This window comes from Neophocaena asiaeorientalis, unplaced genomic scaffold (assembly GCF_003031525.2).
Source record: "Neophocaena asiaeorientalis asiaeorientalis breed wild unplaced genomic scaffold, Neophocaena_asiaeorientalis_V1.1 scaffold240, whole genome shotgun sequence".
Taxonomy (NCBI): Eukaryota; Metazoa; Chordata; class Mammalia; order Artiodactyla; family Phocoenidae; genus Neophocaena; species Neophocaena asiaeorientalis.
Genome location: NW_020185331.1, coordinates 464251 through 490900, shown reverse-complemented (window position 1 = coordinate 490900; position 26650 = coordinate 464251). Strand labels below are relative to the sequence as shown.

Here is a 26650-nt window from a genome sequence, read left to right as displayed (position 1 = left end):
ATGTAGCAGATGTCTGTGGGGCCCAGTAACACACTCCCCTCTGGTCACCAGAGCTATGTGTTCTAGTGGTGCCCCATGGGCCTTTCTGTTGTGGCAGGGCCAACTACTGTGAGTGTGCAGGTAGGTGGGGCTGGCCCCCGGCCTGGTTGGCTGCCAGGCCCTACCTAATGTGGAGGTGGCCAGCTTGCTGATGTGCAGAGCTGGGTCCCAGGGCAGCTGGCTGTATGACCTGGGGGTCCCAGGGTTTGACAATAGCTTTCAGTCACCTTTCTCTCTGTTTCTAGGCAACAGCGTGGGAATGTCCAGTTTGGAGAGGGAGGTACATCATCTCGGTCAGGAAGAAGATGTTTATCACACAGTGGATGATGATGAGGCCTCTTCTGTGGACTTGGCCAACAGGCCCCCTGTCCCAGTGCCCAGGCCAGAGGCCAGTGCTTCTGGCACTCACCAGCTGTCTGACAATGAACCATACATTTCTAAAGGCAAGTGTGGCAGGGAATGATGCACAGTGGGGTCTTCAGAGCCTCTCAGCAGGAATTCCCTGGATCCTCTACCTCCTGAACCATTGCTCAAGACCATGCCCTTCTGAATGGTCTCCAACCAGCCCCAGGAGACAGAGTCAGAGCTTGGGGCAGATTCTGGAACTAGACTAGGGGCAGTGGTCAGATTCAGTTCTGGCCTTCCTGGAGGAATTTATGCATAGTGTGAAGACAGAGATAAACAAGATGTTCCTCTACTCCAAATGGCAAGATCCCTGGTAAACTTTTATCTCCTGAAACTCTCATTATTATTATTATTTTTTTTAATAGTTAACATTTATTGAAATCTACCAAGAGTGCTCTATTTGGAATATGTCATAATAATCTATTAGGTAAGGGCCATTATCATCCCCATTTTACAGATGAGGAAAATGTAAGCCCTCATTTTTGAGGCTTACAGAGGTCACTTGATTACCAAGTAGCAGAGCCAGGATTTGAACTCAAGGAATCTGACTCCACAACCTTGGCTTTCAGCCACAATGCTATGCTGTCTACCTTCGTACATTGATAAAAGTTGGTGATAATTGGGTTTTGACCCATAGTGATCCCTGGGACATTAGTGAGATGCTGATAGCATTGTCAGTTTCACTATCTTTCAGGACCTGATTTTATTAATATGATTACAAGTACTGTAAGAGTATAGGAATTGCCAGATCTGTGCGCTTGACCTCCATTCCATTTTTTAAAATAAATTTATTTACTTATTTATTTATTTATATTTGGCTGCGTTGGGTCTTTGTTGCTGTGTGCAGGCTTTCTCGAGTTTTGGCGAGTGGGGGCTACTCATTGCGGTACGCGGGCTTCTCATTGTGGTGGCTTCTCTCATTGCGGAGCACGGCCTCTAGGCACATGAGCTTCAGTAGATATGGCACGCAGGCTCAGTAGTTGTGGCTCGTGGGCTCTAGAGTGCAGGCTCAGTAGTTGTGGCGCATGGGCTTAGTTGCTCTGTGGCATGTGGGATCTTCCCGGACCAGGGCTTGAACCTGTGTCCCCTGCATTGGCAGGAGGATTCTTAACCACTGCGCCACCAGGGAAGTCCCTCCATTCCATTTTTAATAGTATAAGCAGGTTGTGGAAGGTATGGCAAAGATTATAAACTGGGGAAGATAGCCCTCAACCAGAGCTCCAGGTAGGCTGGGCTTGTCAAATAAAGTACAGCATGCCTCGTTAAGTATGAATTTATGACAAACAGCAAATAATTTTTTAGTGTAAGTGTGTCCCAAATAGTGCACTCTTTTTTTCAGTTTTGGTTTTGGTTTGTTAAATCTGGCAACCTTAAATTGGGTAGAAATACAGTGGAGGGATATTATATATTGCCTAATGCCATCAGTGCTCATGGTTTGCCATCCCTTGGATGGCATCTCCTTTGGCGTGTGTAGCAGACACTGTCAGTGTCCTGCTCACATCTCCCCAGCTCTTTATGTTTTTGTGCCCACTGGATGGACCCTGCCTGTTAGAACCTGTGTCTTTTAGCCTGATGGCTTTCTCTGGCAGGACAGGCTGGAAGAGTTGGGGGATTATCGCCCCTGGATGCAGCCCTCAACCACTGACTGAGTAGAGTTGTTGGCTGAGTACCCTAGCTTACTTGCCCCTTTACTGGGAGAACTCTGGAGTGCATGCTCTACATTGCTTTCCAGAGCTCCCCAGCTTGCCCATCATGGTGACTTACTGGATAACCCACCATTTATTGCTTTATCCACTTCCCTGTCTTACCTCCATCACCTCTCACATAGTCTACATGTACTTGGATCACTGTCCCCAGGTCTGCTGCTTTTTTTTTTTTAAGAGACATTTTTTCCAGAGTTCTTTTTTTTTTAAATTAATTAATTTACTTATTTATTTTTGGCTGCGTTGGGTCTTCATTGCAGTGCATGGACTTCTCATTGCAGAGCATGGGCTCTAGGTGCGCGGGCTTCAGTAATTGTGGCACACAGGCTCAGTAGTTGTGGCTCGTGGGTTCTAGTGCACAGGCTCAGTAGCTGTGGCGCACAGGCTTAGTTGCTCAGTGGCATGTGAGATCTTCCTGGACCAGGGATCAAACCCATGTCCCCTGCACTGGCAAGCGGATTCTTAACCACTGCACCACCAGGGAAGTCCCCCAGGTCTGCTTCTAAGGGAACCCAAATGAAGAAGCTTGCAAATATATATTGATAATGCCTAAATGGCAGGGGGTGGGGAGAGGGTGTTGATGGTCTGGCTCATTGTGGGAAGTTCAGTTGGGAGGGGCATAGGTGGTTCCTAAAGAGCCTTGATGGACTTGCTAGGAAACTGTGAGGAGGAAAGGAAAGGAGAGGGGCAGGAGATGACAAAAAGGGCAATGGTTTGGAGTCCAGGACACCTGGGTTCAAGTCTCAGCTCTTACATTTTTCAGCTGTACAGTATGGAACATTGGGTAAGTCATTTCACCCTCTTTGGCCTTAGTATCCTCATCTATAAAATGGGTATCATAATAACATATGTATACAATGATGCATAGTAATACTCTGCAGAGCCTTATTGTGAGGGTCAGATGGAATAATACATGAGGAACTATTTTATAAACTGGAAAGCACTGAGTAGACATCCCTTGTGTTAACTAGCAAGCCAAGGTATTGCTGTCTTATTGGCATCAATCTCAAGGTTTAGATGTGAATAATAAAAGTTAACATGGAGTGCTTACATGTGCCAGGCCCTATTCTCAGCACTTTCCATGTATTAACTCGTGTAATCCCCACAAAGAGGAGGGTACAATTATTATCCTCATTCTACATATCAGAAAACTGAGGCAAGAAGAGGTCAAGCCTCTTGTCTTAGGTTGTATGGCTCATAAATGGCAGAGCAGGATTTGAACCCAGGGAGTCGTGTGCAGAGCCCAGGGAGACTTAATCACTATGCAGTCCTACCACTGAGTGAACGCTTGTCATTTCCCAGTTTTCCCTACAAGTCTTTTTTTTTAAAATAAATTTATTTATTTATATATTTTTTATTTTTGCCTGTGTTGGGTCCTCGCCACTGCGCACGAGCCCCCTCTAGCTGCGGCGAGCAAGGGCCCCTCCTCGTCGCGGTGTGCGGGCCTCTCATTGTGGTGGCCTCTCCTGCCGCGGAGCACGAGCCCTAGGCACGCGCGGGCCTCAGCAGTTGTGGCATGCGGGCTCAGCAGTTGTGGCTCACAGGCTCCAGAGTGCAGGCTCAATAACCATGGTGCACAGGCCCAGCTGCTCCGCGGCATGTGGGCTCCCCCCGGACCAGGGCTCGAACCCACGTCCCCTGCATCGGCAGGTGGACTCCCAACCACTGCGCCACCCGGGAAGTCCCCCCTACAAGTCTCTTGTGCATGACTGACTTCATCTAAGTCCCCTTGGAGCCTTGCACATATTTCACCTGTTCCACTGCTCTGAGTTCTGTCTTATGGCACTTGTTGACATGTGAAGTGGCACTTCCTTTTATTCTCAAACTTCAAGGTGTTCCACGGCTTGCGTCAGTATTCAAGGATCCGGAAAAGGGTAATCTTGTTCACCTTACCCTTTTCTTTAATGATCTCGTAAATGCTGATCATGTCCTCTGACTGGCTCTGTCTTTCTGGTTTGAGACCTTGTTGGTTTGGTCTGTCTTCCTTTCACAATCCCTATAGCTTCTGCTCATTGGTTGCCTCCTAAAGTTTTGGTTTATAGAACTGCATACAGTGGTCCAAGTTGTGATCCATTATTATTATTTTTTTGTACAAGATTTTGGTAATTTTTTTGGTAAATGTATAAAATATTATAAAGCCTTTTAGAAAGAGATCTTATTTGGCTTTACCTAGAATACTCTTTATCTCATAGTTTTTGCAGAAAAAAGTCAAGAGCGGCCTGAGAATTTCTACGTTACTTCAGAGAGCATCAGGAAAGGTAAGCAGATGTCCTCAGCTTCCTTTTGTATGACCTGAACTTCTGGGTGGTGGAAGTGTTCATGTTTCAGTGATTTCCAGGTGTAACAGCTCCTTATCCTCGAAAAACAGAGAGGTCCAAGAGATACCTGAAGTGGAGCTGTACTGATGGTAAAGGGAGAGGAGAAGAGATTGGGGTGCCTTAGAACACTGTACTAATCGATCATACCAATGACATCGATACCCTAGAAAGTGTCTGTAACAGCACACTAAAGTACAATTTAAACATTGAGACTGATACCAACAGGATGAAAGTGGGCAGCCCAGCACCCAATCTTTACCTGGTGATGCAGCCCTACCGTGCTATTTACCTACCCTATCTGTATTAGCTAGACTATACTTTAATTCAACTTTTATTTGAGACATTTTGCTTGCCACTGGGTGACATTTTTCTTTCTTTTCCAAAGACCTTTTAAGGAAGCTTGAAGAGATAAGTATTCTTTTGTTCTTGATGAATTTCCTTGTGCTAAACAGAGGCATTCAGTATTATCCCATTGATGATTCTTCTGAAAAGGAACTATGACACCATCTAAGCGTTTGAAAACTTCCCTAAGGGCTTTGGTGGTAGGAGATTGGAACTGATTGGCTTTTGCATTTTTTTTTTTTTTTTGTCCCCACACTCCAACTCCCAACACAATTAAAGACAGCCTGGAAGAGGGCAAACCTGGGAGAAAGTTATGTGAGTGTGTGTAGACAGATGAGTAAATGGTTGGTAAGAATGATTAGCTTCTTTGAAGCTTTTTCAATACCCACTGGAGAAATCATCTCTCTTTTTCCTTCATACCGTCTCCCTGAATCACAATGTTCACATGGGGTCCTGCTGGAGAAATTTAGAATCAAAGATAGCCCCCTACAGGAAATGAACAGTGAAATGTCAAGTCGTTTTCATATGCTCCAGTGGCCCCATCACCTCTTCAAGTAGCTCTTTCTTCCCACAGAACTTAGTGGAGTCACAGAGCCTAGAGAGAGAGGAGTTGGCTTCATACTTCCCTAGAGTATCCAAAGCAGAGAACTATAAGTTTTTAATACGGAGGAGAGGTTGGCACATGATCAACCCAAGGAGAGTCAGCTAGGACCCAGAACCTAATTTTTACCTGGTGATATTGGACTGGGTCATGATTCTGTTAGCACTCCAGTCTCCTCAGGCAGTTCATACCCGTCGGTCCACAATCACTGTGCCCCATGCTGCTTGGAGGCAAGGGGGATGGGGAGGGCTGGAAGTGGTGCTGGGAGAAGCAGCCTGGTTAGACTTGCCTGTATATTCTCTTCTGGAGTGGATTTTAGTCTAAATCAGTGGTTCTCAATTGGGGGTGATTTCTCCTCCACTCCCCACTCCCCAACCGGCCAGAGGACATTTGGCAATGTCTGGGACATTTTTTATTGTCACAACTGAGGAAGGGGACGCTCTTGCCATCAAGTGGGCAGAAGCCAGGGATGAGGCTAAACATCCTACAGTGTACAAGACAGCTACACAACACCAACAAAGAATTATCTAGTTTACAATGTCAATAGTGCCAAGGTTGAGAAAGGCTGGTCTAAAGGCTTCTCAGTAATTTATGGTGACTCACTCCGTGGATGCCTTACTTCCTAAAATGGTGTGGCCTTGTCTACTTTAGTGTAACAGGATTTGAAATTATTAGCTGCTTCCCTCTCTCTGATTCCACGTCATATCTCCCTTTTCTTGGTTCCATATGTAACTGTTCTTTTGAGACACATCCTCTTGAGCCCATGGCCAGCCTCATTAACCCCACTCATCCGGTCAGCTCTCCCCAGCGGCGCCGCTGTCAAGCTGAGTTTCTCCATCCTTTCCAGAGCCACCTGTCAGACCCTGGAGGGACAGGCCTCAGTCAAGCATGTATGACCCATTTGCTGGGATGAAAACTCCAGGCCAGCGGCAGCTTATTACCCTCCAGGAGCAGGTGAAGCTGGGCATCGTCAACGTGGATGAGGCCGTGCTCCACTTCAAAGAGTGGCAGCTCAACCAGAAGAAGCGGTCTGAGTCCTTTCGTTTCCAGCAGGTAACTGGCTCCAGATGGACTTTGTTTTATGTCTGTTTCTCTGCTAGACAGTGGAGGAGGGCTGGGTCCGTGGCTGTCTTGTGTATTGCTGTAACTGTACACCTGTGACTGGGCCTGAGAACATTTGCTTGGTCAGAGACTGACCAAGCTCAGTCTCTCAGCTGCAGTCACAACCCAACCAACCTTTCAGTCCTGCCTCCGTGGCTCCCTCACGGGAACCTTGTGCTCCAACCAGATGGTCTGGATGTTGGTCCCTGGGGCATTTCCCTAGAATGCTCAGACACTTAACTTCAAGCTGATTGTTATTTATTGATTAAAATAGCAACAAATCCTGACCCTCACATGTCTGTTCAACATTTATTGAATGACTGCGATAGACCAGACTGCAGGATTACAGAAAGGTCCGAGACCGGGTCTCTTGCCCTTCGAGAGCTCACAGTACCTCTGAAGAGACCACACGTGCACACGCGTGCGTACACTCACACACACACACAGGGTAAGGCAGTGTAGCCCAGTAGCGGATGGCATGGGCAGCAATAAGGACTGGAGCATTATGGGAGGGGGCGCTTAGAAGGTGGGCCTTGACCCAGGCTTGGAGTGAAGTCATGGAATCCATGACCCTCAGGGTCAGGGGAATGTGTGAGGACACAGTCTCAGAGGTAGGAATGTAGGTGGAGAGCTTGTAAGCAAGTAGAAGACAGGCTTTTCTAAGGGGCGTGCAAAGTGGGTGGTAGGTTATAAGGCTGGGAAAGAGCTGAGAACCAGAGAGGAGGGGAAATACTTTGCTGTGGACAGGATGTCTTCTCTTCAGGCACAACTTCTAAGAGGGCTTCGATTTCTCTGGGAGCCGATTGCAAATGCACTCCAGCCTCGTCTGCACATTGGAAATGTTATTGCAATGTGATATATCTTGCAAATGTCATAAAATCAGAAAGAAACTCTAATGCCCAGAGGGTATAATTCTGGGGTATATTTTTAAAATAAACTAAATTTTTTTCCAGGAAAATCTTAAACGGCTAAGAGATAGCATCACCCGAAGACAGAGAGAGAAGCAAAAATCAGGAAAGCAGACAGGTATGTGGCTTCCTGGGGGTGCTGCATGCTTTGGGACTTTGCTGTGGTCTGTTGTCCTTGACTCTCCTTTCTGCTGGGGCCTGAGTGGGCAGAATGCTTGCCCAGCACCTGTCACCTGTCTATAGATCTGGGTCCTCCACTAGGCTGTGAGGTCTTTTGGGGCAACGGCTTTGTCTTGTTAATTCTATAAATCTAGTACCTGGCACATAAGGCACGTCAGCAAATGAATGAAAGGAAGGCTTGAACTCTGCGTCCCTCCTCCCATGAAAGAGGATGATAATACTTTCTCCCCAGGCACCTGACTCTCCCCTTGGCATTTAGGAAGACACTTTTTTTTGAGCAGAGAAAAGAGAAAATCCCATTCACATAGTGTCTGTTTCTGATTCAAGCAGGGCACTGCGTCATCAGTGTCCACACCAAACACTGCTTTGGAAGCCCCGGTCTCAGGTGCAGCAGGGCTCCTGCCGTGTGTGGTGGGGGCCCAATAGCAGGGCCATGGATTCCAGTTGTGCTCACCGAGGACCGGGCCCCTCTGTCCCCCTTGACCCTGCCTCCCCCAGGTGCTACCCATGTGGCACCACCACCCCTGAGCAAGGAATGGGCATTTGCCCGCACTGCATATCCTCGCTGAGAGCCTCTGCCATGGTGGGTCTCTGTTATTTACACTGGCCAGCCTTATACCAAGAAGAGCTGGCAAGAAAAGACTTTCAGAGGCATTCAGATCTTGAATGGCGCTCCATTGCATAAAGAACTACGCTGGTGCATAACTTCTATAGTTTGTCTCCAGCTGCCATCAACGGCCCGACTTCCCATGAACCTGGTCAGTCTGGTAATACCCTGGTCTTCAAACAGGACCTCTTCCTGCCACAGGCCCCTTGCTCGTGCCTCTCCCTCCTCACCTGTATGAAACTACCGGCGCTGGGAGACCCAGCCCTGACAGCCCCTTCTCAGTGAAGCCTTCCTGGACCACTCCTGGCCATTGTACTCCTTCTTCATTTGAGCATCTATAGAACCTAGTATCCCTTCCGTCCACCTGGCACTTCTTTTCTGTTGCCTCTGGTTGTTATTACTTCATTCCTTCAAACCATCAGCAATTCCCAGAAGTTCTGCATCCAAAGTACATGTTATCATTTCTGACGACCTTCCATGCCACAGCTGCATCCAAGCCACCACCATCTCTTCCTGGATTAATGCAGAAGCCTCTTCAATTGTCTCCCTGTGTCCATTCTTATTCCTCTACAGTTAATCCTACAAACTGTAGTCAACAACCTTTCAAAAATAAAAATCAGATGATGTCACTCTCTTGCTCAAAACCCTTGGGGGCTCTTGTCCCAAGAGTAAAATCACACTCTTCATTGTGACCTACGAGGCCCTGCGTGATGTGAGGCCTGAGCTCATCCTCCACTTTCCCCCACACCCTGTGTTCCAGTTGCAATGGACTGCTTTTTGTTGCTCTGTCATGCCAAGGGCATTCTGCCCAGGGCCTTTGCACTTGCTGTGCCCACTCCACTTCTTTCCCCACGTCCTTACCCACTGGCTCTTTTTCATCTTCCAGAGTTAGGCCATTCTCTCCAGAGTAGCCCTCCACGACTCACCTCCTGTGCCATTGCTCACCCTCTTCTCACAAATCACAGACTGGAATTATGTTTCTATCCTCATGGTTATTTTCCACACCCCTTCTCCCCCCAAACCTGCCACCACCACCTGCATAAGCTCTGCAAGGACAAGAACTTGTCTGTTTTGTGCTCTGCTGAATCCCCAGCACGTAGCACAGTACGTCGGTGGAACTCAAGAAATCTCTGTTGGAATGGTTGGTTTGAGTGAAACGTTTGGTGACACCATTCATTCATTCCACAGATACTTACTGAGCACCAGGCACCCAGCCAAATACAAATCTTACACCTGTAAGATGCAATCTTCACCATCTGGTAGCTCATGAGTTAGTCTTTTATTTGTTTAGGTCTGGTTTTCCCAGCTACAGCCTGTCCCACAATGCCTAGCACAGTGTTTTGCAAGCAATACAGCCTAGTGAATATTATTGATTTTGACTTTTTGGAAAAAGAGGGCTAAAGAGGATACAACCGTGGCAGAAAGTCAGAGGGGTCATCCTCAGACTCCTGCCTGGGTGACTGAGTTTTAAATGTATGCTGCTACTACCCACCCTTATACTTGTCTGCCTTCTATTTGAGAGGAGGAAAAAGGAGAGAAGGGAGAAAATCTGTTTCAAGAGCTGCAGTCATCCTAGGGTCAGACAATAGAGTTCTAGGTGGTAGAGGGCTGAGGTGCTTTTTAAAACTAGAGCACATGAACCCAGAGGTCAATAGAAGCCTTGACTGAATGATCATTTCAAGCTTTTAAATATAGGTAGTATCAAGAAAATTGCGATTTGGTGGGGCACGTGGTGTTTGAAGGCCGGTGAGTCATAGTGTTGGAGTCGTGTGTGCTCAGCAGCCTGGGCTCCAGAACCGAGCCACTGGTGTCATCACACATGTACCACCCACCCAGGCTCCACCTGGGCCCACTGGAGAGCTGGAAGCAAGACAAACATGCATGCCGAGGAGTAGAGGGTTGCAGGCATGGGCCCTGGGGCCAGCAGGGTTGAGGTCAAGTTCCTGCTCACTGTTCACCCCTAACTTGCTGGAAACCATGGGCAAGATACTTCACCTGCCTGGGCCTCAGTCCTCATCTGCAAAATGGCACGAATAAAAGTGCCCATCCAGGAGAGTCGCTCTGAAGATTCAATGAGTTAGGGCATAACTGGGGTCAGGCACAGTGCCCAGCACATGGAGGCACTCTAAAGACCACCCACACGTCAGCTGGCATCCTCTTAGCCAGGGCTTCCCAGGGAGAGTGCGCTGAGCTGGGACTCACCATCCAGGGGCCAGGCCTGGAATTGTGGCTTTTGACACATTTTACAAAGTTCACTCAAGGCTAATCAGGCCCCGAATAAGTGATACCCACCAGTGGCTCTAGTCTAGATTAGAATGGTCCATGTCTAAAGTTTTCCAAAGGAACATGGGTTAGATGCCCTACTTTCCCTGCTACCCTACTCTTCAAGAAGCAGACCCCTGACCAGGATTTGGGGGTGGTGGTGGTGAAGGGTTAAGTATTTTTACTTTTTACATAAAGGGTTTTAATTAATGTCATAACTATTAAAAGATTAAACTGGGCTTCCCTTGTGGCGCAGTGGTTGACAGTCCGCCTGCCGATGCAGGGGACATGGGTTCGTGCCGCGGTCCGGGAAGATCCCACATGCTGTGGAGCGGCTGGGCCCGTGAGCCATGGCCGCTGAGCCTGCGCGTCCGGAGCCTGTGCTCCGCAACGGGAGAGGCCACAGCAGTGAGAGGCCCACATACTGCAAAAAAAAAAAAAAAAAGATTAAACTATGTATAATTTGACACTGAACAAGAACGGCTGGGGGCCGCAAGTAGCCCACATGGGGAGAGTGTTCTGCCCATCAGCACCAAGAGTCTCCCTATATTTTTGTTTTTTATTTTGGTAAAATGTACATAAGATAACATTTCCTATTTGCATGTAAATGTACAATTTGGTGGCATTGAGTACACTCAAAATATCTTACAGCCATGAACACTAACCATTTCTAGAACTTTTTCTTTCCTGGCAAGGATTTGAACTGATATGGGAGGTGATCCTAGAGAACACAGGAGCGGGTGGGAAGTGAGAGAGGAAGGAAAGGCGGCCAGCAGCGTGCAGTTAGCACCATGGAGACTGCAGTTTCATCTCCCCAGAGACGCTGGGGGTCAATGGAGAGCACTCTGGAAGAGTTATCCCTCCCGCGGGGCATTTAGACACCAGCTCCCATGTCTTTGGGTGAGGCCTGCTGGGAGATGGGTGCTTGTAATCCGGCTCCCAGAGAAAGCTCAGGCAGTTGCAAGTTGGACCCTGTACTGCCTGGTGAGGCCCAAGGTCATCAGAGCATCTGCCAAAGAGAAGGCATCATTTACGGTTGAGTGAATATGATATACTAGATCTTTGCATAAAACTCGATTGTGTATTTAGTACATTCTAACTTGAAATTGCCTATTCCGGGGATTTTCACACTCAGGTGCTCCAGTGCTGCTGCATCCATGCTTGTAGTGGTAGCAGGTAGGAACTGGGAGGCAGTTGGGGATGGGGTAGGGGAGTAGATTTGGATTGGAACAGGGTTTGGGGCCACTTACTCTGCTTCAACCATTGCAGCTCCTTTTTAAAAACTCCGTTTCCTATACTGAGCTTCTGTTTTCACTAGAGGAAAGAATCCTGCTTCACAAAAAACAAAAAAACGTTTGAAAACTGTCGACACAGGATAACATTGACCTATAGGAAAATTAGGGCCGATGAATGGCATTTCTGCTTGAAGGACCTTTTCCAGGAATGGAGGCCACTCCACTCAAGGACTGACTCTATTCATTTGGAAACCTCATTTGCCTTAGAAAAGAAAAACAATGGTGATTTTTCTTTAATTTGAGTTAAAAGACCAGGGACGATTAAAAAGTAACAGATTGTTCATAATAACTTGCCAGTATTTCTTCAGCCCTGGGGAGTTGTTTTCCTCTCGCTGAGACGGTGCAGAGCGCTGATGGTGTAGGAAATCAGAGGAGGGCTGGCTGACTCCCGACTTGCTGAACGGCCTGGCCCCGTGGAGGAGAATATCAATATTTGTGTTCTGGGCGTGTCTGTGGCCACTGCACGGCAGGACCTGGAGAAGCAGGCTGGGTCCCAGGAGGCCTGGGTTCTGATCCCTGCTTTGTCACTGAATCACTTCATGATCTAGGCCTTTTCCTTTAACCACTCTGTGCCTCAGTTTCCTCATCTGTGGTTACACCCAGCTTATCTGCTTCACGGAGTAGCAGAGTTCAAGGCAGGAATAGTAACACATGTGAATGCACTTTGGCAAAAGTACTATGCAGTATAGTGATGATAATTACTTTTCCTGGCAGTGTCCCTTTATTCAAAGAATATCCGGATTTTGTAGACACTTAGACTGGCTCTACTTGATTTTTTGAACTGTTGACTCCCAACTTTTTTCCTGTGTATTTTACTTTCCTTCCTCCTCGAACTGTTCAGAGTCGAAAATTGCTTCATTGAAGTGAATTAAGCAGACAGGAACCTCCCTTTAAGAGACTGTTGTTAAACAGCTCGGTCAAAGCTGGGGGGGAAAAAAGTGTCACCTGTTTGGGCTCTGAGCCACCATGGGCTCACACCCATGTGTGGGTACACTGGCTAGTCTCCACCCGAGTGCTTCCAAGCTTGGGTGGGTGCTTCCACTCACTGCTCAATTGTAAGCAAGAGAGCCCAAGGACATGAAAAAGATCTGTGTTCCACTGAGACCTGGAAAGCTGGGTTACTGCTAGGACCAGACACTACGCTTGGAACCAGAGTCTCTAGGATGAGGAAAGCTCGAGCTCATGCAAACCAGCAGTCCACTGTTCTAATATTCTCCATGCAGAATGATGAGCACACTTGGTCTACCCTGTCCTCGCACCTGCGCTTGTTTACCCGTTTACCCTTCTTGGCAGACCTCTGGCTTTGGCAAGCGGAGCCACCCCTGCCGCTGCGCTCCCTGAACTTCCTGCCACACCCATCCCTAGCAGAGGAGAGGCGAGGAGGAAGTGGTTCCTTGAGAATGAGACCACATGTCCCCAAAAGTCCCCCCCGCACTTACACCTCTTCGCAGAGGCCCTGCCCCAGGGCTTGGGAAGGTCCAGGGCCTCAAAGGGAGCCCTGTGACAGGAGATCACCTGGCTCTCACACTTCCCTGGAGAGGAAGCTGGTTTGGGCCCGCACAGATGTTTTGTTCCACTTGTCAGCTGGAGTTGTTCCCTGCTCATAGCACCCAGGGGTGGAAATCTAGGGAGGAAGAAAGACCAGCCACTGGGCAGGGCTAAGCCAGTAAAGAGGTTAGGTTAACGCTTTGCAGGGCAAAGGGATAATCTACCCTTATGAATCTGTGGGGTCTCAAACCACTGATGAGCTGTGCAAGTCACCAAATCTTTCATGGGCCTGATGGATCTCCTTTCGTGAACTCTCTGGATCATTGCTGTCATTGTGGACCACCCACCCACCTTTCATCCATCACTTACTAAGGGATTGAGAGGCAGTCTGAGTAGTGATTAAGGGCCTGGACTTTGGAGCCTGGGTTCAAATCCCAGCTGTCCCCCTTACCGACTGTGTGACAGGGACATGGGACACGCTACTTCACTTTTCTGTACCTTAGTTTCTATTGAGAATGTTGACAATAGTATTTATTTCATGGGTTTTGGGAGGATTCAAGGAGCTAAAAATACGGAAGCTCTTAGAACTCTGCGTGATGCACAGGATAACCTATTATTACAATCAATGGCATTTGCAACCCCTCCTCAGAAAGGGAAGTAATTCAGAGGGGTCGACTGACTTAACTCAAGCTCCACAGCTGGTGAGTGGCAGAGCTGGGGCCCCGGATCTTTCCCTAATCACATGTTCTTTCTTCTACCTGATGCAAAAGCATTTCTCTGCCCTTTCTAACATTCCTCCACCCCAACTTTCTGTCAACAGTCGCCACACAGTAGTCTGTGGAGTTTCAGTGCTGAATTGGACAGGACCCCCACCCTCTCCTCCCTCCCTTTCTCCTCCTCCTTCCCCCTCCCCTCCCCTCCAGGCACCCTCCAGATTCGGGTGGAGGAGGTGCGTGGAGAGAGAGCAGCCCAGCAGTTTTGTAAATGGCATCCTGGTGCCTTAAAGCTTATCTCTTTTCCCTTTAATTCCAGACTTGGAGATCACAGTCCCAATTCGGCACTCACAGCACCTGCCAGGGAAAGTGGAGTTTGGAGTCTATGAGAGTGGCCCCAGGAAAAGCGTCTTTCCCCCAAGGGCAGAGCTAAGAAGAGGAGACTGGAAAACAGACAGTACCTCCAGCACAGCAAGTAAGCAGGTGGCCCGCAGGTGCCTTTGGGCCTTGGAAATGTGCTCTGTTATGAGCCCAGAAGATCTTACTTGGAGCCTGATCTGGGCTTGGGAGGTGTAAGAAATGGGGGACATTTAGCCTGTGAGGTTTACCTTTTTTAGGGCGCCAAAGATCCTTTATACAAATATCCCACGAAGCCAGATTGCATGATAATTATTACTCTATTGCTTTTATAAATGAAAAATCCTAATCATAATACTTGTTAATATTTATTGAGCATTTACTATATGCTAAGCCTCTTCCACAGATTCTCTGATTTAATTCTCATAATCACTCTACAGGATAGGTATTATCACCTCTATTTACCGAGGAGGAAACTGGAAACTTAGTGCCTTCCTCTAGGTTAAATAGCTAACAAGTGGTAGTGCTGGGATTTGAACTCAGGTGGACCGAATCCAGGGCCAAGACTCTTGCCTACTGTTCTCTTTGCTTCATCTGTGGGAAGAGGAAGGAAAGGGCACAAAGTCAGAAACATTAGAAAACAGTGAACTCGGATTTGAGAATTCCAACTTTAGAGGCAAGTGGAGGATCTAATTGGGAAGTGTCTTCATTTTGGCTTGACAGCTTGAATAGGAGTCTGATTGCAACAAGGCAATACACACTGATGTGCAGGCAGGAGCTGGGGCTTTGTTTCCAGATCCAGGGAGGTATTAGCTGACTTCAGACACACCAGCTTCACAAGCCAAATAGATCGAGTTTTGCTGCTTTCAAACACTTCAGTGTTATCAAAACAGCTAGGAGAGAAGTGAAAGAGCAAGAGACAAGCTGAATTTCAGGACTCACGTCTCCTTAAATGTCAGGTGGAAGACCCCCACATGGATGTAGGAACTGGAAGGTCACCTAACCCAGGGGTTCTTAATCTTTTCTGTATCACATACCCCTTTGAGAGTCTGGTATATGCTCTGGATGTGCTTCCTATAAAAATGCACATGTATGTGTTTACACACACACACACACAATTTTGCCCATCCATGGACTTAGGTCAAGAGCCTCTGAACTATTCCCCCTCCTTACTTTATTAATAGAGTATTTGTAACCCAGAAAAGGAAGGGGTTTTGCCCAAGGTCCCACAGCCAGTCAATGGCAAAATTAGAGTAGAACCCAGCTCTTCTCTCTGCCACTGTTACCTGTTGAAACAGACCCAAAGCATATCATACAACCACATGAGAAGCCTGGACTTAACAGAGAAGAAAACCTCCCCTTATGTTATGGGGGTGATAATGTGTATCACCCCCCCTTTAGGCAACTTAGAGAATTCTGATAAGTTCAGAAATGGGAATGATCACAGGTGGCAGAGGAAGCAAGGGACAGGCAGGCAGCCGGCTCAGACGTGTCACAGAGGAGAGGAGACGTGGTGTAGATAGTCTTGGGGTGAGGGCAGGGCTTTCTGGGATGCGGGAAGGGGAAATTTAACAAGATGAATGCAGAGTACTCACTTCAGGTTCAGATTAATTTAAACCATTTTATGCGTATGTTTTACTTTGAGTTAGCTTGGAGTGAAAATAGATTGGAAAGCATAAACTGTGCTTCTTACCTCGTATGGTGGTGTACTGCCCAGAGGTGGCTATCTTATTGGGGTAGAAAATGTTATTAAATGACAGGCCAGAGGATTTTATTCTACTCTGTGGCCATAGACTGCATCCAGGCCCTGTTGCACAGTTATCTATTGCTATGTAACAAACTTTCCCAAAATGCAGTGGCTGGAAACATAATCACTTATTTATGTCTGATTCTCAACTTGGCTAGGAGTCAAGTGGGAATTGTTCACCTCCACCCCCTGTGGTCAGTTGGGGTCACTCACGTGACTGTATTCAGCTGTAAGCTTGGCATGGGCTGGAGCATCCACGATGGCATCTCACTCTCCAGGGACTCTGTACATATGGCCTCTAATTCAATAGCCTGGACTTCTTGTATGATAACAAGATCCATAAAGGGAGCATTCCAGAAGGACAAGCCCCAGTGTGCAAGTACTTATCGAGCGTTGGCTTGCATCACACTTGCTAACGTCACGTTGGCCAAAGTAAGTCACATGGCTAAGCCGAGAGGGAGGTGAGGAAGAGGCTATACAAAGGTGTGGACACTGGAGGTGAGGGCCCTTGGGTCACTAGTGGATAATCTGCCATTTTGAGACTGGTGGTGATGATGATAGCTGCTGTAATTAATCAAATGCTTGCTCTTACAGGCTCTGTGCCAAGCCTGTTACCGTGTGGTCTCACTCTATACAGCAATGCTGTGAGACCAGGGAGCAGAGGCTTAGGTTAGGCATCTTACCCTGGGTCACTTGGAAATTAAGCAGGGCATCTGGGATTCACATCCAGATCTCTCTGTGTGCTCAACCATGGGGGCATACTGCCTTCCAAAGAGAAACAGTTCCCAGGGCAAGGAGGGAGAGTGAGGATGGCCCAGCTCTGACCCACCAACTGCCTCTCAAGCCCCGGAGTCATACCCTAAAAACAGCACTATATTATTATGGTTCAGCTGTCATCTCTTGGGAACTACAGGAAAACAGTTGCAGGTTAAATCTGGTTGTGATTATAATTTTAAGCACAAAATATTAGTGTTATGTTTAAGAGAACCAAAGTTTCATTACAGAAAGACCATTGACCTTCTTCTAAGTTGTCTGGTTCAAGTTTCTTAAGGGTCATATATATAGGGTCATTTTTTTTCTCTCATTCATTCCTCCACCAAATATTGAGGACAGCCCTGTGCATATGGAGCTAGACTGTATACTGGAGACATAAAGCTGAAAAAGAAATAGGGTCTGTCCTCAGGGGACTTATAATGGAGGAGAGAAGGTATAAAAATAGTACCAGTTAGATGCTTGTCTGATCCTTCTTCCCTGGTGACAGAAGCCTGGCAAGGGGGTGGGCACTGCCCCCTTCCCCCAGCAAGAATGAAGATGATGGGGGCTGGGGCCAGAGCCTCCTACCGGTGGTGCAGTCCAGACAGGTTGTGGGCAAGCAGGTCATCAGCCTTGGAGAGGGGAGAGGGCCAGCCAGGGCTGATAAACCAGGAGCGAAGGCTCAAAGCCAAAGGGTGGGAGTTAAAAATTCAAGAACGCCAAGGGAAGGGACAAGGGGAGCTGGCTGGTGCGAATTTCCAGGATCTTGAAGCCAGTGCCTGGACAGCTTTTTGCTCCCTCCTAGTGGATAAACTTTGGAAGGAGTCTGGTTCATTGTAGGGGAAGGGGATGAACAATGATGAATGACGTGGGAGGCTTGGCTCCACAGGGGTGGGAGCCCGTGGATAGGAGGGTTTACTTCCATTTGGGGGATCTGGAAAGGTTTTGACAGCATTTGTCCTGAGCGTTGGGGACAGGAGCTTTTCTATTTGTGGATGGGGTGGGCTGGGGGGAGCAGGGAGAAAAGGACATTCTGGCTGAGCAAGCAGTGTTATGTGTGGGTAGCTGGAGAGAAAGAGACAGGGCCATGTGCTCCTTAATAGACTAACTCTGAATCCCCTGGTTTCTAGAAATATTTTCGACACATTATTTTAAATTTAAAAATCTGCCTCCGAGAAACAATCCAAAATTATAATCTTAACCGACTCTCGTCAAGCTAACATCTAAATTAATTAGGTCAAAGTTGGTACCATAATGAAGTCAAAACTAAGGCAATTTACCTATAAACTAATATGATGAGGAGCTATTTTGAGTGGAAATTCAGCAGACCTAAGATCTGGCAATACTGTTAAAGGCAATATTGGTAAATTAAAGTCAAAGTTTTAGTTGATTAGCTGTTATTCTTCCTTCTTCACTGCTAGACCAACCACGTTCTTGAGCTTGTTCTAATGCTGTGCTGTCCGATACCGTAACCCCTAGCTACATGTGGCTATTTACATTTAAGTTCATTAAAACTAAATAAAATTTCGTTCCTCAGCTGCACTAGCCATGTGTCTTACTAGCTACCAAATTGGATAGCACACAACAGAACATTTCCAGAAAGTTCTATTGGATAATGCTCTTTCAATGAGGTAGGTGATAAATCCTCAACTTACATCCTTGAGCACCTAAACTCACATAGTCACAGTTCCTACCCTGCGTGTAAATTATACTTTTGAATCTGTGCTTTGTGTTTTGTGTCACACTGGCCCCTTTGTAGAAGGTATGTATCCATGTGTGATACTCGCACATGCCGTAATTTCTAAATAGGTAAAAAAAAACTTTAGCAACAAAAGTTGTTTGCAGATTTTAGAAATACCACTGAACACGTGAGAACTAGAGCGTCTCTGCTTTCTTGTCTGTCAGTTCGGAGCTCTAATATCGGGTAGGGTTTTCATAGGGATTAAATGCAGTCGTGCTTTTAAAGCATGTAACGTGGGGTAAGCCCTCAGTAAATGGTAACTATAAAGCAAAAAGTGGTAATACAAAGATGAACCATTTCATTTTATGCTGAAAGAAAAACTGAACTCTAAAAACATGGTAATGTTATTAGACGGCAGCATTTTGAAGAAGCCCGTATGCACAGCTTGTGTATTGTTTCTATCAGTAAGTGAGAGCTAGAGTTCTGCAAAATTTACTTTACCTTGAGACAATCCACAGTCCAGCTGATTTTGTTTGCGCCCTTTAGGCAGCGCGAGTAACCGATCCAGCACCCGGAGCCTCCTCAGTGTGAGCAGCGGGATGGAGGGGGACAACGAGGTGAGAGCCGGGGCCCGCACCCGCATATGTCTTGTCCTGGGGGTCGTTTCACTGCAGGAAATGGAAACCCAGGTGAAAGAAGCCCAACACAAAAGGTCACCTATTGTAGGATTCCGTGTGTATGAAATGTCCAGAAAAGGTAGCTCCATAGAGACAGAATGCAGATTGGTGGTTACCAGGCCTGGGGGTAGGGGAAATGCAGGTAAACTGCTTAAGGGGTACAGTGTTTCCTTTGCAGGGGTCATGAAAAAGTTTGGGGAGTAGATCGAGGTGGTGGTGGCACGATATTGTGAATGTACTAAGTGCTACTTATTGTTCACTTTAAAATGGTTCATTTTATGTTATGTGGATTTCACCTCAATAAAAAGAGGGGAAGAAAGGAAGAGAGGGAAGGAGGAAGGCTTAAGCCAAAAGGGGTGAGAGGGAACCGGATGAGTATCAGGGATTCCAGAGGCAGTGGTCACCTTTCGGGGCTTGGGTCAGGAGCGGGGCATGCCACAGCGGGAGCCACTGTTCACTGTACCCCCCGAGGCCACACGCTCTTTTGTCTCCTCTTCCCTGTGGGTATCTCCTTTTTCTCTCACTGCGCACTGGCCTTTTCTGCTTCTCCACATGGATAGTGGCAGACAGTTCCCCGAGAGCCGCAAGGTCTCTGAGCAGAGTGTAAGTTGCTGCCTTAGGCTGAGGCCCAGTTTGGGTCAGGGTGTGTATCCTGATCCAGTGACCAGCAGCTGGGATGTGCGGGTGAGGTCACGTGGGTCACTGCCAACCCAGGAGACTCCCTGAGGTAGGGCCCTAGGGGTGGGCCGCCCACCAGTGCACAGCTCATATGACCCTGTGACTGAGGATCAGTCACCGTTCTGTTGTCCCAAAAAGGGACTTTTGTTTAAAAATAAAACTTCTCCAGGCCTATCTGGTTACATAGAGCAATGCTCCTCAAACTTTAACATGCATAAGAAATACGTAGGATCTTGTGAAAATGTGGGTTCTGATGGAGCAGGTGTGGGGAGGAGCCTGGGACCCTGTGGCTCTCCCAAGCCCCCAGGCGATGGTGATGTTGGTGGCCCACATGTCACACTGAGTAGTGAGGAACAAGAGCTCGAATCGCTAATGATAATTTGGGTCTGATGGTCTCCTCAGTGACTCTGGGAGTCAGTGTCAGTGGAAAACTGCCCTGGTATTGCTGGGTTGATTATCAGTCAGTAAGTAACCTTCAGCCAAAGGCTGGGAAGGGCTGAGGAGCTTGTGGGATGGAGTGTGTCCAACTATGCTGTTGCTTAATGTGATTTTCACCCTTCTTTCTCATCTTTTTTGCTGTAGGATAATGAAGCCCCCGAGGTTGCCAGAAGTCGTAGTCCAGGCCCCCCACCAGTGGACAGCGCACCCATCATGCCCCTTGAGAGGCCCCCCAGGGTGCCGCCCCGAGCCGCCTCACAGAGGTAACATCGAAGCTGACGGGACATTTTTTCCTCACTCTCTGAGTTTCAGGGGAGGGGAGTGTAGGATCTGGGGACATCTAAAATGACCTAAGAATAAGCACAGAGCTAGACTCACTGAAATGCATACTTTGGACACATTTCAATGTGGACTCTTCATTAACTTGAGGGATGCTTTATTCAGTTGCACATACTCTAAATAACAAATGCAATATTTTGTCAGTGAAATACATCGGTAAAGGTCAATGTTTTGCATAATTTTTATCTGGTTAGAATTCAGCTCCCGAATAACTAATTCCCTTGGCCGCATAGTGGAGACAGTGCCTTTTGGGGACCAGGAGATAAGAAGGAATTGGGAGTGGAAATAAAGGTGAGAGGCAGCAAGGTGTGGTGGTGGGGAAACACCGCCTGGGGAAGTCTCCAGCAGCCACTTGGATGAATTATTTAACTGTCATGTGCCTTACTTTCCTTGTCCATAAAATGGAGATAGTAGGAACTTCCCTGGCGGTCCAGTGGTTAAGACTCTGAGCTTCCACTGCTGATCTCTGGTCCCGGAACTAAAATCCCTCATGCTGTGCGTGGTGTGGCCAAAAAAAAAAAAAAACGGAGATAGTCAATGAACTTCCTCACAGAGTCGTAAGGATTGTGTTTCTGGCCCTTAGTAAGAGCACAACAGTCTGTGTTTTTTTTTTTTTTTTTTTTTTCTGTACGCGGGCCTCTCACTGCTGTGGCCTCTCCCATTGCGGAGCACAGGCTCCGGACGCGCAGGCTCAGCGGCCATGGCTCACGGGCCCAGCCGCTCCGCGGCATGTGGGATCTTCCCGGACCGGGGCACGAACCCGTGTCCCCTGCATCGGCAGGCGGACTCTCAACCACTGCGCCACCAGGGAAGCCCAGTCTGAGTGTTTTTTATGCAGAAGGATGAGCCTATGGAGATTTGGAGCTGGGCATTAGACAAAAGAGTGTGACTGACTTATGGGGCTCTGATGTATGTCTTTGTTTGTGTTCAGGCTTCTGGCAGGAACCTTTTTAAGGTCTCCTGGAGTCACAGAAGAGGTGGTCAAAGCTAGCTTGTCTGCCAAGGCAGAAAGGAGCCTTTGGGAATAAAAGCCTAGGCTTGCCTTGGGAGTTTAATTCTTTGATGTCTGAAATACAATGTTGGGGGGGGGGTGCAGGGGGAGATTAAAAGGATGTTTTTTTAAACTAGGATTTTTTTTTTCTTTCAATTTGAAACTTGTAACTCAAATGAACCTCATCAGTGAAATTTGTTGAGAAAGTACCACGAGGAGGCTTTTCTTCTGCTTTTCTGGAAAGAGCAGCTGACCCTGCGCTGAGGATCTTTCCGTTTCTCCCCTTGCTATTACCGCTTTTCCGTGTGCTCCCAGCAACATTCACGTACTGACACTTGCTACACAAGCCTCCCTCGGTCCCAAGCTGCTTCACACTCACGGAGCATGTTTCCCTGGTGTAGAACAGAGTTCACATATTAGAACATTTGCCCTAGAAGGAACCTTAGCGATAACCTAGTCCAATCACCTGAATTTGCATAATGTTCTGTTGCTTGAAAATTATATATAGTTGGGGATTGGGGAGGGGTGTTTGTGGAGAGCAATTGTGGTAATAAATGCTAATATTTATTGAGCGCTTACTATGTGCCAGGTGTTCCGTTAAACACACTAAATGCATTAGCTCATTTAATTCTCTTCACAACTCTAGGTGGTAGATGTTTAGTGTTATCCCATTTTGCAGATGTAGAAACTGGGGCTTAAGACTGGATGGAGACTTTATGTCTGTGGCAAACCTAGGTGTGCCTGACTCCAGGGTCCAGTCTTTTAGTCATTTTGTTACACCTGTCCAAGGAGGTCCAGGTGTCATGGGAGAAGATACAAGATCTAAGACCTTTTATTCCTGAAGGTAAAACTTTGGAGGCAGTTATCTAATTGTACCAAGATTAAAAAGAATGTCAATCTCGAATATATAGCTACAAAGACTCTGTGGAATTTTGTCTACAGGAGAGGGAACAACCAGGGAAATGGGTTCCAGAAATTAAAGGCTGGAAACTGGGATGCATTTAATGTGTAAAGAGAGATGGCAGATGAATTGTTTTGGGGGAGTCTGGAAGCATGTTGTGATAAAGATGGGGAGAGAAAAGGAGGAAAACATATGTTACTAAAGAAATGGTGTTTGCAAAGAAATCTCTGATAGAAACGGGGTTTGGGTGCATTTTTGGTGTGAAGATTGGAAAAGATGCAATTGTTCTGAAAGTGTGTATGTAATTTTCATAATAAAATGAGGAGATGTTTGAGCAAAGAATAAAATGGGCCTCTCTCCTGAATGCTTGACCCACTGACGGACAGGAGGGGAGGCTGACCTTGGTGGTCTCCACTCCACTTCCAGATCTGGGAATTGGCCGTTCTTCCCCACTCATGTTCTCCTGAACCCCCCTTTCCCTCAAACAGCACATCCTGCTCATCACTCTCTCCAGTCCTGGTCCCTTCCTCTTCTCACTCTGCATGCTGTCCCCAGAGCTTGAATTGTCAGCAATGACTCCAAGTCTCCATCGCCATCTGTACCTTGGCCTTCTGTTTCCTACTGTTCATTGGGAACTTCACCAGGTGTCCAACCAAGATCTCAGACGCAGCCCATGCAAAACTGAACTCATCATCCAACCTGCCATCCTCTGCCCCAAACTGCCTTCTTCTCACCATTTCCCAGCCTGAGACGTGGCACTATTCTCTCTCTTCCCCAAGCGCCTGCCCCTGGGGTCAGCCTCCATCCCTGCCTCCCTCGAAGCTCCCCAGGCTCTGTTCATTTTGCTGCCCTTGCAGCTTTCAGATCTACCCCTCGTCTCCATCTGCCAGTGCCTGAGTTCATCCCTGTAGGCCCACACTCACCTCCCTGCCTCCAGTCAGTCCCTCCTCCACTGCACCAGAGAGTGCCCATTCTAGAGCAGAAATAGCTGGTGATGGCACTTCCTGGCATGAAAGCCTTAAATTTAATTCTCTATTTTTTAGCATGCCGTGGCCCTGAGTCCCACCCCTCTCTTGTAGTCACTGATGTTTCCCCCTTAAGAATTCCTAGTGAGCTGTGTCATTTCGTGCTGTCTTTGCTCAATCTGTTCCTTTTGCCTGCAATGTTGTCTTCCTACTCCCTTCCAATCTCTGCTTAGAAAATTCCTACACATCCTTTAGGACTCTGTCCAAACATTACCTCTTCTGTGAAGCCTTCCCTGATGTTCCTATTCAGAATGAACCTTCTTGTGGTTCCCCAAATACCTCCATTATAATTCATCCCATGTTGTGGCCCTTGTTTACATATCTGTCTCCTCAAGTAGATGGTAAACCTCAAAAGAATAGAGATTGTTTTTGTTTGCTTTTTAAATTTTATTTATTTATTTATTTTTGGCTGCTTTGGGTCTTTGCTGCTCCGGCGTGGGCTTTCTCCAGTTGTGGCGAGCCGGATCTACTCTTTCGCTGCGGTGCGCGGGCTTCTCATTGCGGTGGCTTCTCTTGTTGGGGAGCACAGGCTCTAGGCGCAGGGACTTCAGTAGTTGTGGCACACGGGCTTTGTTGCTCCGCAGCATGTGGGATCTTCCCGGACCAGGGATCGAACCGTTGTCACCTGTATTGGCGGGTGGATTCTTAACCACTGCAGGGAAGTTCCTAGAGATTTTTGATAAGAAAAAATTTTTTTTCTACTCTCCGCAGCACAGAATGGAGTTAACTCGGTAATTGCCGCCTGCTAGGAATTTAGCAAATATTTATCACGCAAGTGAGTGAATGGGTGGATGGATAGACTGCTACTGCTTGGGTTGACAGCTAGCCATCAAGTCATGTACCACAGTGCAGGTGGGTTACAGATTAGTGGAAAGAAGCTTCACATTCCCACCCGCTGTAAGTTCCTAATATATTTATACTTCAAAGTTAGGAAAGGCAGATGGTGACAAGAACAGGAGCAGATGCATTATATCTTTGCATGGCATTTCCCTTGCAGGGCATTAGTCCCTATAGAGTGGGCAGCTGACAATATCACACTCTTCATAGGTAAAGTCGTGCCAGTAGAGAAAAAAAAAAAGCCAACATCTTGCTGAGCCATTGCCCCCTTGTTTTTTAATATGTTTTGCCATTTACTAGTGATTTGCCAATCACTAACAATCTATGCATTCCCCTTTCAGGCGTAGCCTAGGTACTGCCAAATCAGAACATACTTCTGAAGGCCTCCTGGAGTACCAAGAGTTAATCCTTTAGCTGCTGACTTGTAAAGAGATCTGTGAAGTCCCTGGGGGATGGGGGGTAGTGGTCAGAGAGTAAGGGGACTTGGGCCGGAGGCTATTTACTAATAGGGAAGCTTAAAGATATTTTTAACAATATTGTGATCATACAAAAGCATACCATCTAAATAATAGGCCTGCTTTAAAAGAATGTAACCAACATTAGGATTGCTGGGTTCTTGAACCAAACTTACCATCAGCACAGACCTCACCCTCAACACGGAGGAGAAAGCAGCCAGTGCCCGGGTCTCTGGACTGCACAATCTTGTCTCCAGCTCCAACTTCCCAGCGTCCTGGAGACGCCGTCTCCACCACAGACCACCACTTGATTCTGATTTAATAACCTTTATTTCCACGGTTCTGATATGTCTGTAATCACAAACCCATTTCCCTGAGATGGGTCTTCCGATCCTTAGCTGGGTTGTTCATCAGAATGAAATGGGGAGATGGTTTGCTTGTAGACTCGCCCCAACTGCAGAGTCGGGCAGCAGAGGAAGAGGGACCAGTAGGGAATTGTGACTCTCTTTGTGATGGAAGGTAAAATGTAAGGCTTATGGGGCATACATGGGGAAAAGTTCTAAGAATACATCTTTAATCATAATAATAAAATTAGTAGCTTTGCCTCTTGAGTGCCTACTCTAAGCCAAAAGTGCTATCCACTTTCCAACTGTCATCTCACACAGTATAGGTATCTGCAATTCCAATATAGATACCTACATCTCCAACATAGGTATCTTTACCTCTGTCTGGCAGATGAGAAAGAGGTTCAGAGAAGTTGAACTTATTCTCCAGATGTGTGCATAAATGCCTCTGCCATATGTTCTCATGGGTTCTGAATGTGCCCTGTCGAAGCTTTCAGTGCAGCATACTGATTTTCCCTGTTGTCTGTCTCATCCATTATATTCTCAGCACCTTGAGGGAAAGTTCCATGCCCATTTTACTTGCTGATATATCCCACACCCAGGAGCAGATGCACAGTAGATAAATGTCTGTTGAGAGGAAGGAAGGAAGCAAGGAAGCCAGCCTCAGCTTACCCAAGTGATAAGTGGTATCACCTGGCTGTCCTTCAGCTTTCTCCTTTAAGCCCATGGTTCGCAGGGCAGGTCGGGCGATGGAAGGAGACCGTCCATTTGTTTTCTCTGGATAAAGAGACAACCACACAAAACCATCTACTCCCAGGTGCCACTGCAGACCCTCCTGAGGATGTCTGTTGTTATTCTTTTCTACTTCTGCCTCCCTCTCTGGCTCCTGAAATGGCCTGTCTTTTCCCAACTCTTTTGTCGTTTCCTTGACCTATGCAAACTTGCATTCAAGAGACATTTAGTAAATATTTACTCATTGATTCATTCAGTCCTCAAATACGCAGTTCCAGGGTAGCACAGTTCAATGACAGCACCTGACAAAGCTCTCTTTCTTAACTTACTGACTTGCTTCCAAGAGAATTAAATATTGGTTTTACAGCACACATGTGGAAATACCATCTGTAGTTGTTGAACCCTCTGTAAATACATTCACCCAGGTCTCTCTGGAGTATCATTTAGTACCGTTCAAAAACCATCTAGACTAATGTGGAGGGAGGCTTCTAGGAAAGCAGACATGGAGTTGGGACAACACACTTAGTGATCCCAGGTGGAAGTAGTTGTGAGAAGCCGACTTCAGAAATTCTCAAGTCCTCTCTCAAGGGATCTCCCCACTGCAGTGTGTCTCCTGCCTGGCTGCACATTTGAATCACTGGAGTTTTAAAATATAGGTTTTATTATTACTTAGGTATGGCAAGGTCAGCAGATCAGGAGACAACTGCCTTTTTTTTTTTTTTTTTTTTTTTTT

The 26650-nt window shown here is 47.1% G+C and overlaps 1 protein-coding gene across 5 annotated transcripts in view; it reads left to right on the top strand.

Annotated features, from left to right (window-relative positions):
* Positions 1 to 26650, top strand: part of PIK3AP1 (phosphoinositide-3-kinase adaptor protein 1) — a 113520-nt gene that overhangs the window by 81775 nt on the left and 5095 nt on the right. For all 5 annotated transcript variants that reach the window (XM_024735108.1, XM_024735106.1, XM_024735105.1 and 2 more), the window contains 7 exons: positions 285 to 482; positions 4340 to 4405; positions 6256 to 6461; positions 7463 to 7535; positions 14282 to 14437; positions 19047 to 19117; positions 20438 to 20556. In XM_024735108.1, coding sequence (XP_024590876.1) covers positions 285 to 482; positions 4340 to 4405; positions 6256 to 6461; positions 7463 to 7535; positions 14282 to 14437; positions 19047 to 19117; positions 20438 to 20556 — 889 coding nt within the window. The remainder of the gene's footprint in view (positions 1 to 284; positions 483 to 4339; positions 4406 to 6255; positions 6462 to 7462; positions 7536 to 14281; positions 14438 to 19046; positions 19118 to 20437; positions 20557 to 26650) is intronic.